Raw genomic sequence first — 14,571 nt, forward strand, 5'->3', positions numbered from 1 at the left:
CCACTGCACTCCAGCTGGGGCAACAGAGCAAATCTGTCTTTAAAAAAAAAAAAAGTTGAGGCTGAGGTGATAGATGTTGCTTGAGGGTTTTTTGCTGATAAGTGACAAAGTATGGACTCTTTAGGGTTTCTAGTGTATTCCTCATTGTCTTTAAACTGTCTTCAGCGTTGTCAAGCTCTCTGTAATTTGTGTGCTTTAAGATGACACTTGCCACTCAGACCTCCTCCAAGGAGGGGCAGGGCAGCCCATTCCTGGGCCTGGCACAGTGCTCCACCTCCGGCATACCCCTTTATGGGGCGAGTCCTTGGACTGTGGGGAAGCGCCCGCTGCACTCTGGGTGGTGGCAGCCTCGGGCCCTGGGCTCCCCCTTGCGGAATCCTCAGGGTGTGAGGCACAGGGCGTTGACGGGTGCTGCTCTTAGCGCAGTTGAAAAGGCCGGGTCGGTGGGTGCGTGCTTAAGGGTCACTGGTGTATGTCAGGGCTCCTGATGGTGAAAGATTGTATGACCACATTTCAGTTCCGGGGTTCTTCCCTGTCCTGTGGGCCCCTCTTACCCACTGGCTGCAGGCTTAGCTGTGGACGTACTTCCGTCTTTGTGTTTACTCCCCCACCTTGGGACCAGCAGTTTTCCTAAATGGGGCCACTGCGTCAGCCTGGGCCCCAGAGGAAGGAAACGTGGCACTGAGCAGCTACTAACGAAAATGAGCACGGTGGAGCCGAGCCAGACGTCGAGTTTGAGCCCAGAGACCCAGGGGCCGCTGTGACAGCAGCAGGGTTCAGGCTGTGCAAATGGGGGGACACCGGGGGTCGGGACGCCCAGGGCCATGCTAGAGTAACATGGTTGGGAAAACATTGTTCTGCTGAGTACCTATAGGAGTGGGATGAATGTTTCCCGAAGAGGAGAAGAAATCTGAAGTGTGTACAGTGGCATTACCAGACTCAAGTTTCTTGGACCATGGTTTGGAAGCCCACTACAGGATGGTGCGTGGACGTAGTGGACGTCACTTGTGCTGGGCGGGTGACAGAACACAGGATCAGAGAAGGTCACTTGGTGCCACTGCCCTGTCCTCGACAACACTGGAGCTGCACCTTCCTGGCCTAGCGTGAGGCCAACTCTAAGGAACACATGTGGCCCTCAAGAAAGGTCAGGAATTTGTGGGAATTGCAGTGAGGCAGCGTTTTGTAACTGTTCAGTCCCACAACATGGTCCGTGGAATCTGGCTGATGGGACTGACACAGAGACGGCCCCAGGAGCAGAGACGCTGGACGAGTGGTGTCTGGAGCAGGCTTCTCAGGCTGTCTGTAGCGAAGGCCCAGTCCAGCATGAACCGGCGCTTCTATCAAACACCATAAAATGATTCAAAAAATGAAGTGGTTTCCAAACACTCCCCATGTCCACACTCCCCTCGTGGTGGACCAAGGCACACGCTCCCGGCCTGGCCACAGGTCTAGACTAGCGTTGAGGTTTGCATTGGACGTTTTGAAGGCTTACACATGTTTTTCTTTTTCTTTTTTTTTGAGACGGAGTCTTGCTCTGTCACCCAAGCTAGAGTGTAGTGGCCCAATTTTGGCTCACTGCAAGCTCCGCCTCCCGGGTTCACGCCATTCTCCTGCCTCAGCCTCCTGAGTAGCTGGGACTACGGGTGCCCACTACCACGCCCAGCTAATTTTTTGTATTTTTAGTAGACACGGGGTTTCACCGTGTTAGCCAGGATGGTCTCCATCTCCTGACCTCGTGATCCACCCGCCCCGGCCTCCCAAAGTGTGGGATTACAGGCGTGAGTCACCGCGCCCGACCTCTTTTTCTTTTGAAATTACTTGAGAATTAAAGCAAAGTTACAAAAATAGTCCAGAGAATTTCCATTTTCCCAGATTCCCACTCTATTACTGTTTCACCAAATCCGCATGTTCAGTCTCTCTCCCTCTCCTGAAGCATTCAAGGGGCAGTTGCAAAGGTGACGCTTTTCCTGCAGGCATCTTCTTCTGTACCTGCCCCAGTGAGCGCTGCTATGGCACCTGTGGCCTAACAGCCGACCTTCTCCAGGCTTCATCCACCATCACTCCTGCCCTTCCCCGAGTAGGCCCTGTGTCGCGTTGAACCCTCCCGTCGCTCTGATCTCCTTTGAGGTGTGGCCATCCTCAGCCTTTGTCTTCTGTGACATTGATGTTTTTGAAGAGCACAGCATTAGTGATTTTGTCGAATGTCTCTCGATTAGGATTTGTTGGATGTTTCCTCTTGATTAGATCTAGGTTAGTTACCTCTGGCAGGAACTCTAGAGGTGAAGTTGTGTCCTCTCGGGGCACCACGGTCGTGTCACCGTGGTGTCATTTTGTGCCGTGGACAGTGATGCTGGCCGTGAGCACTTGGCTGAGTTGGACGAAGAGCGGCTCTGGAGTGCAGAGTGACCTCTGCAGCCATTCTGGTCAAGCGTCTCCACGTGGTCTGCAAGGCTCCAAACCTGGCAGGTGCTCTGTAGGTCACCCCGTTACTTAAAATTACAAATTGGAAAGAGTTTATTAAACTTTCTTTTCTTTTTGAGACGGAGTCTCGCTCTGTTGCTGAGGCTGGAGTGCAGTGGCATGATCTCAGCTCACTGCAAGCTCCGCCTCCCGGGTTCAAGTGATTTTCCTGCCTCAGCTTCCCGAGTAGCTGGGACTACAGGCGCCCTCCAACGCTCCCAGCTAATTTTTTGTATTTTTAGTAAGAAGGGGTTTCACCATGTTAGCCAGGATGGTCTCGATCTCCTGACCTCGTGATCCGCGCGCCTCGGCCTCCCAAAGTGCTGGGATTACAGGCGTGAGCCACCGTGCCTGGCTAATTTTTTTTTATTTTTAGTAGAGACAGCATCTCACCATATTGGCCAGGCTGATTTCGAACTCCTGACCTCAGGTGATCTGCCCACCTCGGCCTTCAAAGTGCTGGGATTACAGGCGTGAGCCACCGCGCCCAGCCCCAGATAAAGTACTTTTAGGAGTACACAGTGTCAGGAATTGTGATGGGCTGACTGTGTGAGATAGCCTAATGTCTTCCAGACATTTAAACTCCATCATCGACCCCAAGTGCTTCTCTGGAGGAAAGCTACAGGGCCAGGGAAGGCACCTCAGGCCTTGGGGAAGTCAGGAGCCCTCCCAGCCAAGACACCAACTGCACGTGGACCTGCACTGGGCTCGTTGCCCTGCAGCCGTGTGGGGAAAACACGGGTCTCAGGAGGATCTGAGCCCCTGGCATCTGTTTTCACCCCCACCTCCGTTCTGTTGTAATATTTTGTGCCTCTTTTTAGTGTCGTGAGGCAACTCATCCAAAATTATTCCAGTTTTTAATTTCTAGTTTTGAAAAGGGGAACAAGGATTTCCAAGGTAACTGAACTCCACAGAGAACCTGAAAACAGTTTTAATGTATCTTGTTTTGAATGTAACCTACATTCAAATAAATTATAATTATAGTGTGGGTATCTGTGCAGTCACAACCCAGGTAAAAGAAATAGGTCATTGTGGCCAGGCGCGGTGGCTCACACCTGTAATCCCAACACTTTGGGAGGCCAAGGTGGGTGGATCACAAGGTCAGGAGATGGAGACCATCCTGGCTACACGGTGAAACCCCGTCTCTACTAAAAATACAAAAAAAAAATTAGGTGGGTGTGGTGGTGGGCACCTGTAGTCCCAGCTATTCTGGAGGCTGAGGCAGGAGAATGGCGTGAACCCGGGAGGCGGAGCTTGCAGTGAGCCGAGATTGTGCCACTGCACTCCAGCCTGGGTGACAGAGCGAGACTCAGTCTCAAAAAAAAAAAAAAGAAAAGAAATAGGTCATTGTCAGCACAAAAGCATAGAAAATGGCACAGTGAACCCCCCCATACCTGTCACATGATCCACGTTTTGCTACTTTCTACATCCATCTGCATGGACGGCTTTTATTTTTTTAAAAAAACTGTCTATTGAAGTGTCCAGAAAGGTGTGTGTATCATGCATATGCAACTGATGCATTTTTGCAGACAGGAACTCTCACCGATGCAGTCAGAATCCAGATTAAGAAAAAGCAAGTTGGCCGAGCGCGGTGGCTCAAGCCTGTAATCCCAGCACTTTGGGAGGCCGAGGCGGGCGGATCACGAGGTCAGGAGATCGAGACCATCCTGGCTAACATGGTGAAACCCCATCTCTACTAAAAATACAAAAAATTATCCGGGCGAGGTGGCAGGCGCCTGTAGTCCCAGCTACTTGGGAGGCTGAGGCAAGAGAATGGCATGAACCTGGGAGGCGGAGCTGGCAAGGAGCTGAGATCGCGCCACTGCACCCCAGCCTGGGCGACAGAGCGAGACTCCGTCTCAAAAAAAAAAAAAAAAAAAAAAAGTTGGCTGGGCACGGCAGCTGGCCTCTGTCTTTTTGTTTTTTTTAACTAGAAATAGGATCTTGCTATGTTGCCCAGGCTAGAGTACAGTGGTACGACCACAGCTCACTGCAGCCTCAAACTCCCAGGCTCAAGCAACCCTCCTGCCTCAGCCTCCAAGCCACTGGAACTACAGGTGTGCACCACCACGCCTGGGTAAGTTTTTAAACATTTTTTGTAGATAAGCGGGGATCTTGCTGTGTTGCTGATGCTGGTCTTGAACTCCTGGACTCAAGTGATCTTCCTGCCTCAGCCTCCCTAAATGCTGGAATTACAGGTGTGAGCCACTGCACCTGGCCCCTCTCCTCGTTTTCAATGCCCTGTGCTGAGGATCCTCTGCCGTGGAATGTCGTCACAGCACTGATCGTCCGTTATCTTTAACTGGAAACATTGGGGTTGGGTCCAGTGGCCCACACCTGTACTCCCAGTACTTTGGGAGGCCAAGACAGGAGGATCACTTGAGCCCAGGAGTTTGTGACCAGTCTGGGTGACCCTGGGGGACCCTGTCTCTACAAAAAATGATAATAATAATAAGTTAGCTGAACATGGTGGCGTGTGCCTGTAGTCCTAGCTACTCAAGAGGCCGAGACAGCAGGATCCCTTGAGCCTGGGAAATTGAGGCTACAGTGAGTCATGATTGCGCTGCTGCACTCCAACCTGGGCTACAGAGCGAGACCCGGCCTCAAAACGAAAAGGAAACAGAACCAGATACAAGGGAAGGATGGCTCAGTGTGGCAGTGCCCTGTCCTGCGGAGAGCACTCCGCCAGGCCTGGACTAGGACGTGCGTGACTCTAGGGAGAAGTGCGAGCTCACAGGTAATATGGGGGTGTGGTCCTGTTGTGTGAAAAGCAAGCGAAACACTCAGAGGATATTGGGTTCCTCATCGTTCCAGAGCTGCTGCCCCAGCAGAGGAGGAAGAGCTCGCCTCTTTCCCTGTTGGAATTGTACGCACTGCTGGAGCTCTCTCCTGGGAGGACCGGCAGGGAGCGTGTTCTGGTCAAGGGTGAGCCTTCTGCAGAAGTTCAGGGTGGACGTAGAATAAATATAGTACAGTGGACACCAGATGCGTCTGTGGGAAGAAGTCACTGCTGACATCTTTTTTTTTTTTTTTTTTTGAGACGGAGTCTCGCTCTGTCGCCCAGGCTGGAGTGCAGTGGCACGATCTTGGCTCACTGCAACCTCCACCTCCCGGGTTCACGCCATTCTCCTGCCTCAGCCTCCTGAGTAGGTGGGACTACAGGCGCCGCCACCACATCTGGCTGATTTTTTGTATTTTTAGTAGAGACGAGGTTGTTAGCCAGGATGGTTTGCATCTCCTGACCTGGTGATCCGCCCGCCTTGGCCTCCCAAAGTACTGGGATTACAGGCTTGAGCCACCACGCCTGGCTGTTTTTTCTTTTCTTTTCTTTTCTTTTCTTTTTTAAAGACAGAGTCCCGCTCTGTCACCTGGGCTGGAGTGCAATGGTGAGATCTCAGCTCACTTCAACCTCCGCCTCCCGGGTTCAAGTGATTCTCCTTCCTCAGCCTTTTGAGTAGCTGAGATTATAGGTGCCTGCCACCACGCCCAGCTAATTTTTGTATTTTTAGTAGAGATGGTGTTTAACCATGTTGGTCAGGCTGGTCTCAAACTCCTGACCTCAGGTAATCCTCCTGCCTCGGCCTCCCAAAGTCCTGGGATGAGAGGCGTGAGCTTCTGTGCCTGGCCTAGTAGTACAGTGTTTGATTTGATGTCCTGAGTGTCTGTATGTGGGTGTGGAGTGCGGTTTTCCACTGGGCTTCAGTCTGAGGTTGCGTGGTTGGTGCTCGCTGTTCTTCCCATCTCCGCTTCTGGCTGGCGACTGTGCGGGTGTGGACTCCGCAGCTGCCCAGCTCAGAGCCAGAGTCGTGTGTAGAGCCCAGCAGGGATGGCGGAGCCGCTTGGCATCCACGCAGCTTGCCCTGTTTGTGTCCACGTGGTTCTGCTGTGAGAACCCCTGGGTTGTAAGCTGTTAGGCTGGTATGAGAGGGTGGGTGGTCCTGGCAACATGCCCCCGCGTGAGACGGGCTGCTTGTTAGCGGTGAGGACTCAGGAGAGGGTGGGTGGGAGTCTAGGGTAGCTTGCGGATCCTGCTGGAACCTTGTGCCAGGCCAGTCTTCCTTGTTGTCCTCAGAGGCGACAGCTATACACACACACAACGCCCCATCCACCCGCCTTGTTTGCAGAATCTACAGGTAATGTCTGTGTAAAGGGAGCCGAACTCTGTCAGATCTCAGATACGTGACAGGTGATCAGCTTTATTATTTATTGTGTATTTATTTAGAGCAGTACTGAAAGCTTATTAAAAAGCTCTAGAGCGGAAGGAAAAGAGGAAAAGTGCACTTGGAAGAGGGCCGGGCGGGTGACGAGAGATTCAGCCAGTTTTCTTTAAAATGTGTTTGAATTTGGAAAGTCTGAAGCCAGCAGTGAATGTCACTAAATGTGAAGTGTTGCAACTCTTTGCTCTAGATTTTTTTTTTTTTTTTTGAAATGGAGTCTCGCTCTGTCGCCCAGGCTGGAGTGCAGTGGCGGGATCTCGGCTCACTGCAGCCTCTGCCTCCCGAGTTCAAGAGATTCTCCTGCCTCAGCCTCCCGAGTAGCTGGGATTACACGTGTGTGCCACCACCCAGGCTAATTTTTTTGTATTTTTGGTAGAGACGGGGTTTCAGCATGTTAGCCAGGATGGTCTTGATCTCCTGACCTCATGGTCTGCCTGCCTCGGCCTCCCAAAGTCCTGGAATTACAGGTGTGAGCCGCCGCGCCTGGCCGTTCTCCCTGTTGTTTAAGGGAAGTGGTCTCACTCCGTTGCGCAGGCTGGCTTTGAGCTCCTGGGCTCAAGCGATTCCACCCCTGGCTTTGTGATGCAGCTGGAAGCATTTTGCTATCTTCTATTTTACCGATTCTTTTTCTTTTTCCTTTGGTTTCGATACCAGTGGTCTATTTCTGTCTTGGTCTTAGTTGATTCAGTTAATAATTTGCAAGGATGTAAAATCAAATAGAGCTTTATACACCAAAAGATCAGTGTCTTAAATATATCATTTACAGACGAGGTCAGGCACTGTGGTTTACGCCTGTAATTTCAGCACTTTGGGAGACTGAGGTGGGCGGATCTCCTAAGCCCAGAAGTTTGAGACCAGCCAGGGAAACAGAGCCTGGCATGGTGGTATGTGCCTCTAGTCCCAGCTACTCAGGAAGTTGGTGCGGAGGATCGCTTGAGCCTGCGAGTTCAAGGCTGTAGTGGGTCAGTGACCGTGCCTTTGCGCTCCAGCCTGGGTCACAGGGTCTTTGCTGACCCGGCTAGTCTCGAATTCCTTGGCTCAAGCAATCCTCCCTCCCCAGCCTCCCAAAGTGCAAGGATTACAGGTGTGAGTCACTCTGCCCAGCCTTCAGACCTTTTCTCCTGAAGGTGAGCAAGAAAGGAAGGTGGCTTATTTTTTCAGTGTCGTAACAGGGAATTTGGCAGAGAAGCTTTTTCAGTTTTCACGATGGGCAGGTTTTGAAGGCCAGAGCTGATGGCACTGGTGGATGGACTCCAGTGTTTCTGGCCTGAGTGCCTCTGTGCTGCCTGTCTGCTGAGGGGAGTCCTGGGAGGGGAGCGTTGGCTAGGAGTCTTGTTTGAGACCCAGTGTTAATGCATATGAGGGGCCAGAGTGTAGGGAAACCCTGCAGCTGAAGGTGGGGATTTTGGAGCTATTTGGGTACGTGTAGAGTTCAAGGTCCAAGGCCTGGATGAGCCAGGAGTCAGGATAGAGGGAGAAACTGGAGTCGAGGCCTGGAGCATTGAACATTGAACATTGGGTGGTAAAGAGAGGAGGCTCTGGTAAGGGATTGAAAAGGAGCGCTGCAAAGCGGAAACCAGAGATTCTGGTGTCTTGGATACCCAGGAGGTGGTCGCTCTGTGAGGTTCTGCTCTGTCCCCCAAGACTGGGGCAGGACTGGCTGTCCTGCCTGTGCCTCACCGGGGAAGGAGAAGGGCGAGGGGAGGCAGCAGCAGTGCAGCAAAGAAGCAAGTGTTGAAACCCTCGGGTGCTGCCCTTCCTGACCCCAGCTAGTGTCAGGAAGTGTCTCCTCGGAGATGTCCCTGAAGTGGGAGGGCCATGGCGTAGCCTCTGACCTCCTCAGGCTGGACCCTTCTAGGGCAGGTGCCCCGTAGGGCAGGGTGATGGGCAGAGCCTTCCTCTGTGGCCGGAGTGCCCGTACTGGGTGCACAGATGTGAGCTGGGCTGAGTGTGGCCAGCCACTTGTTTGGGTTGTTTGTAGACAGACAAATAGGCTGTTGTTGAACTGGGTTCATGGTGGGAACTTAGAGACTCTCAGAGTCTAAAATTTAACTGTTGTGTTAAATTTTATTCTTTGAAGGTATTTGGCTTGTGTGACCTTTGTTTGGTTACGTTTTACTTGAGTCATGTCAAGGAAGCTACATGAAGTGTGAACCAGAGTTTTCCACTGCAAACCTTCTCCCCTGTAGCTTTAATGTCCCTGGCTCTTGGTTTGCCAGAGCCAACAGTGAAAAAAGTGATAGGAGTTTTTATTTAAAGAAAAGGAGGCCGGGTGCCCTGGCTCATGCCTGTAATCCCAGCACTTTGGGAAGCCGAGGTGGCAGATCATGTGAGATTGGGAGTTCAGGACCAGCCTGACCAACATGGAGAAACCCTGTCTCTGCTAAAAATACAAAATTAGCCGGGCGTGCTGGTGCCTGCCTGTAATCCCAGCTACTTGGGATTTCAGTAGCTGAGGCAGGAGAATCTCTTGAACCTGGGAGGCGGAGGTTGCAGTGAGCCGAGATAGCACCGTTGCACTCCAGCCTGGGTGACAAGAACGAAACTCCGTTTCTTTAAAAAAAAAAAAAAAAAAAGGAAAGGAATTATTTTTCTTAAATAAGAAAACTACCACAGAGTTATTGCTTTGTGACCCAGATACATTTGTATGTTTATTTTGAAAGGAAAAATAGACACTGGGTGGTATTTGAGTTTTAAGTCTACTATAAGACCCAAAACATATTTGTGCACTTAGTTTAAAAGGAGTCATGTAGACTAAGTGGTATTTGAGTCTTTTTGAGTCTATGCTTTTTTTTTTTTTTTTGGTTGGGAGAGACGGGGTCTTTTGCTCAGACTGAAGTGCGGTGGCACTGTCAGAGCTCACTGCAGCCTCGACCTCCTGGGCTCAAGCAATCCTCCTGCCTGAGCGTCCTGAGTATCTGGGACCACAGGCATGCACCACCACACCTGGCTAATTTTTTGCAGTTTTTGTAGAGGTGGGGTCTCGCTGTGTTGCAAAGGCTGGTCTTGACCTCCTGGACCCAAGTGATCTGCCTGCCTCAGCCTCCCAAAGTGCTGGGATTACAAGCATGAGCTACGATACCTGATCTTTTCTGTGCTTTTAATTTTCCTGTGTGGCTGGTCTAAATAGTGTTTTCTTACTGGTGTTTTTTAAGTCATGAAGCAGTTTGTTAGACAACTTGTAAGAACACGGTGAGCTGAGCTTGGAGGTGTTGTATACACGTCCTCAGCCGTTCCAGTGTTGTGGGGACTCTGCTCCTACCCTGGCTGGGACAGCAAAAGGGTGCTGATGGTGGGTTTTTCTTTTCCAGGTGCACGTTCAGGTTCCCGAGCACAAACATCAAGATAACGTTTACTGCCCTGTCCAGCGAGAAGAGGGAGAAGCAGGAGCTGTCTGAGTCTCCGGTGAAGGCCGTACAGCCGCACATCTCACCCCTGACCATCAACATTCCAGACACCATGGCCCACCTCATCAGCCCTCTGCCCTCCCCAACAGGAACCATCAGGTGTGGCCATGGGGATGGGGGAACTGGAGCGTCCTCAGTCCCAGCGGCAGCCCCAAGTAACGCCTTTCTCCTTCCCTGGTGCTGACTTACGTGGAGAGAGAGATGTGAAGTGGTGTTTAAAATACTGAATTTCTGCTCTGAATTTCCTGCATTAGGAAGTGCAGTTCCCAAAGGTTCCTGGTTTTTATTTACTCATTCTTTTTTTTTTTTTTTTTTTTTTTTCAAAAGACCCTCTTGCTTTCCAGGCTGGAGCGCAGTGGCGCGATCTCAGCTCACTGCAAGCTCCGCCTCTCAGGTTCAAGTGATTCTCCTGCCTTAGCCTCCTGAGTAGCTGGGACTACAGGCATGTGCCACCACGCCTGGCTAATTTTTGCATTTTTAGTAGAGACGGGGTTTCACCATATCGGTCAGGCTGGTCTTGACCTCCTCACCTCAAGTGATCCACCCGCCTCAGCCTCTCCAAGTGTTGGGACTACAGGCTGAGCCACTGTGCCTGGCCTGTTTGCTCATTCTTTAAAAGATGTTTTTAAAGTGTTGTGGTTTTTTTTTTTTTTTTTTTTTTAAGACAGAGTCTTGCACTGTTGCCCAGGCTGGAGTGCAGTGGTGCAGTCTCGGCTCACTGCAACCTCTGCCTCCCAGGTTCAAGCGATTCTCCTGCCTCAGCCTCCTGAGTAGCTGGGGCCACAGGCACGTGCCACCATACCCGGCTAATTTTTTGTATTTTTAGTAGAGACGGGATTTCACTGTGTTGGCCAGGCTGGTCTCAAACTCCTGACCTTGTGATCCACCTCCCAAAGTGCTGGGATTACAGGCGTGAGCCACCACAGCTGGCCGTTTTTTTTTTTTTTGTGAGACAGGTTCTGGCTGTGTTGCTAGGATGAACTCAGACTCCTGGATGTTAGCAACCCTCCTGCCTTGGCCTCCCGAGCAGCTGGGACAACACGTGCTCCACTGTGCCTGGCCTGGATTCTTTTCATTGGAGTATAAATGGAAGGGCAGACAGTGGTCTAAAGTCTGAGATAGATTTTAAGTTGAATTTTGAATTTTTTAGAGAGCCCACAGCCTGAAGAACCATGAGCCAATTAAACATCTTTTCTTTCTTTTTTTTAAAAAGAATAGAGAGCCGAGAAATAAACCCTCACATGATGTAGTCAAATGATTTTTTTTTTTGAGATGGAGTTTCGCCCTTTTTGCCCAGGCTGGAGTGCAATGCGTGGTCTTGGCTCACTGCAACCTCTGCCTCCCAGGTTGAAGCAATTCTCATGCCTCAGTCTCCTGAGTAGCTGGGATTACAGGCATGCACCACCACACCCGGCTAATTTTGTATTTTTAGTAGAGACGGGATTTCTCCATGTTGGTCAGGGTGGTCTTGAAATCCTGACCTCAAGTGATCCTCCCGCCTCGGCCTGCCAAAGTGCTGAGATTACAGGCATGAGCCACTGTGCCCGGCCTCATCAAAATGGTTTTTGACGAGGGTGCCAAGACTATTCATTCAGACTTTCCAACAAGTGGCACTAGGTAAACTGTGTGTCCACATGGAAAATAATGAATTTGGGCCCTTATATCATGTGCAAAAATTAACTGAAAATGGATCAAAGGCCTAAATTTAAGGCCTGAAACTGTAAAATTCTTAGAAGAAAACTTAGGCAAAACCCTCATGATATTGGATTTGGTATTGATGTCTTGCATTTGATACCAAAGGCACAGGCAACAGAAGAAAAAGACAAATTGAACTCCTTGAAAATTAAAAAAATTTGTCCACCAAAAGACAACTTAAGTAGTAAAAAGGTGTTCTACAGAATGGGAGTAAATATTTGCAAATCATACATCTGACCAAGGGATTAATATCCAGATTATAGAGACAACTCCTAAAACTCAACAACAAAGAAACAAAAGACTCAGTTCAAAAGAAAGACGTTCTTTCAAAGAAGATATAGAAATGGCCAAAAGTACATGAAAAGATAGTCAACATCAGTAGTTATTAGGGAAATGCCAATCAAAATACAGTGAGATCCCACCTCACACCCATTGGATTGACTGCTGTGAAAAACAAAAAACCCAGAAAATAGTGTTAGTGAGGATGTGGAGAAATTGGAACTGTTGTGCGCTGTTGCAAGGAATGCCAAACCGTGCAGCTGCTGTGGAAACAGTCTAGCGGTTCCTCAAAAAACTAAAAATAGAATTACCATGTGATCCAGCAACCCCACTTCTGGATGTAGACCCAAACTGAAGGCAGGTTCTTGAAGAAATATTTGTATGCCCGTTTTCATAGCAGCCTCATGCACAATTTCCAGAGGGTAGAAGATACAATGGAATATTATTCAGCCTTAAAAAGGAAGGAAATCCTGACATATGCTGAAACATGAATTAATCCTGAGGACATTATGCTCAGTGAAATAAGCCAGTCATTGAGATTCCTAGAGTATCACATTCGCGTAGACGGAAGGCAGAATGGAGGTGGCCAGGGGCTGGGGGCGGGGAGGGGGAGCCCGTGTTTCTCGGGGACAGAGCTTCAGTTTGGGAAATGAGAACATTCTGGAGGGAGTGGTGTGATGGCTGCACCTCTGTGTGAATGCGCTTCACGCTGTTGAAGTGTGCAGTTTAAAATGGTTAAAATGGTAAATTTTATGTTGTGTATATTTTACCACAAAGGAAAAAAAAAAGGCCCCCTGGAAAAGCTTCTGTCATGCATGTGTTTGTGAAATGGACGCATGGCTGGTGGACCATGCCATGGTCTGGACCATCCTGTGCCTGGTGCTGTCCCAGAGCAGCCCTGGCTGGTGTCAGGGCCTTCCCGTCGCTGCCCTCTCTCCTGTTGCTCCTTCGCTGAGGCTGCCATCTCTCTTTCCCACTTTGGTTGAATTTGGCTGAACATAACTGAGTGGGCCAAATAGTAGATGTGTGGGTGGGTAGGCAAAAGTCAAGTCCTGCCACCCAGTGCTTATTAAGCACTACATAAAAAGGACACAGAATTCACTGGAGGAGAATGTGCCCGAGTTTGCCTGAGTCACATACAGCTCACTGCCGAGCAGCAGCCTTGAAGACCCCACATACAAGAGTGATTGACAGCAGCGGTGGGCGCAGGGGAAGGGTCGCAGCTGCAGCCCTGAGGTTGGGTTGGCTCCCGACTCAGCCTCTCCTCTCGCCGACCACTTTCTCTTCGTCCTGTGTTTCCTTGCTTGCCCCACTCCACACCTGCACAGACCTTTGTCAGGGGAACCCAGGTCCCCGGGGCCTCCAGGTGGAGCGAGCCTGAGCGACCTGACTTTCCAAACCTGCCATCCAACCAGCAGGTCACTTGCCTTCCTCAGGCCACACTGGCTGCATCCTCCACTTGTTAAAAGTTGGCTCTTTAAACTCATAAATTGTAGATGCCACGAGTCTGTCGTTCCTGCTGTTTCTCAGTGCTTTAAGGATGTTTGCTGGCATTGAGCAAATACTTGTTGAATGGACGAGTGAGTATGCCAGTGGTGCATATTCGTGGTGGAAGGTCTAAGAAGCACTGTGGAGGGCACAAGGCCACTGGTGGTTTGCCCTTTCCCTCCTCCTCCTCCCCACCTCTCCATCTCCCTGGTCCTCCTTTTCAGTTGTTTCTCAGAGGTCACGACTTTAGGTTTCTTTGTTATTTTTTTCTAGACCTTTTCTATGCATTTGCAGTGTTTTTTCCCCAAAACTCTTCTATAACGTAGAAAATGATCTTATCTTGATTTTGTTCCATTTCAATGGCTCGTTCTTTTTATTGAAGTGCAGAAAATGAGGCATGGAGAGAACCTGCAGCTCCTTGACTTACCAGAAATGCACGTGCCCTTTAATTGGCACAGAGATCAAGATCAGAACACTCACTCCCTGTGCCCCAGTCCAACCTGGTGGGAAAAAGTGCATGTCTGAAAACAGGGGCCTGATTCTTCGTTCTGGGTGCCCCTAGCTGACCTGCTGCTGTGTCCTGGGTGCCCCTAGCTGACCTGCTGCTGTGCCTTCAGCGGGTGTCCACGCCCACGGCTTCATCTTCAGTGGAACCGCTTGTTCCACTTCAGTTCCAGGGGCCTTGGCTGTCAGACCCCCTCCCCTGCGTAACTTTCCCTGTCTTTTCTGTGCCCCCTGTCACAGCTCCTCAGTGAGGACCTCTGCGCCTGTCCTGTGTCAGTTTGTGTCTTTAATAAGTTCTGGAACCATCTGGAGCCTAAGTTTCCTCACTGGTGAAATGAGTGGGCCACTGCCTCCCTTGAGAGCTTGTTTTACATATCATGAGCTGGCGTTTACAGAAGCAAATACCCTATTTCCACATTGCTTCTTGGGACAATCTTAAATTTCACAGATAGTTTATAAGAATCTGTGTTTCCATAGGAAATGCTGATATTCTCTTCCTTTTTTTTTTTTTTTTTTTTTTT

The 14,571-nt window shown here is 50.1% G+C and overlaps 1 protein-coding gene across 1 annotated transcript in view; it reads left to right on the forward strand.

The window, feature by feature from the left end:
• The window catches only part of FOXK2 (forkhead box K2), a 111,906-nt gene that overhangs the window by 59,929 nt on the left and 37,406 nt on the right, over positions 1-14,571 (forward strand). Inside the window, exons 3-4 of the mRNA XM_025363495.1 lie at positions 9,989-10,239; positions 14,141-14,253. Coding sequence (XP_025219280.1) covers positions 9,989-10,239; positions 14,141-14,253 — 364 coding nt within the window. The remainder of the gene's footprint in view (positions 1-9,988; positions 10,240-14,140; positions 14,254-14,571) is intronic.

The sequence above is a fragment of the Theropithecus gelada genome, chromosome 16 (assembly GCF_003255815.1).
Source record: "Theropithecus gelada isolate Dixy chromosome 16, Tgel_1.0, whole genome shotgun sequence".
Classification (NCBI taxonomy): domain Eukaryota; kingdom Metazoa; phylum Chordata; class Mammalia; order Primates; family Cercopithecidae; genus Theropithecus; species Theropithecus gelada.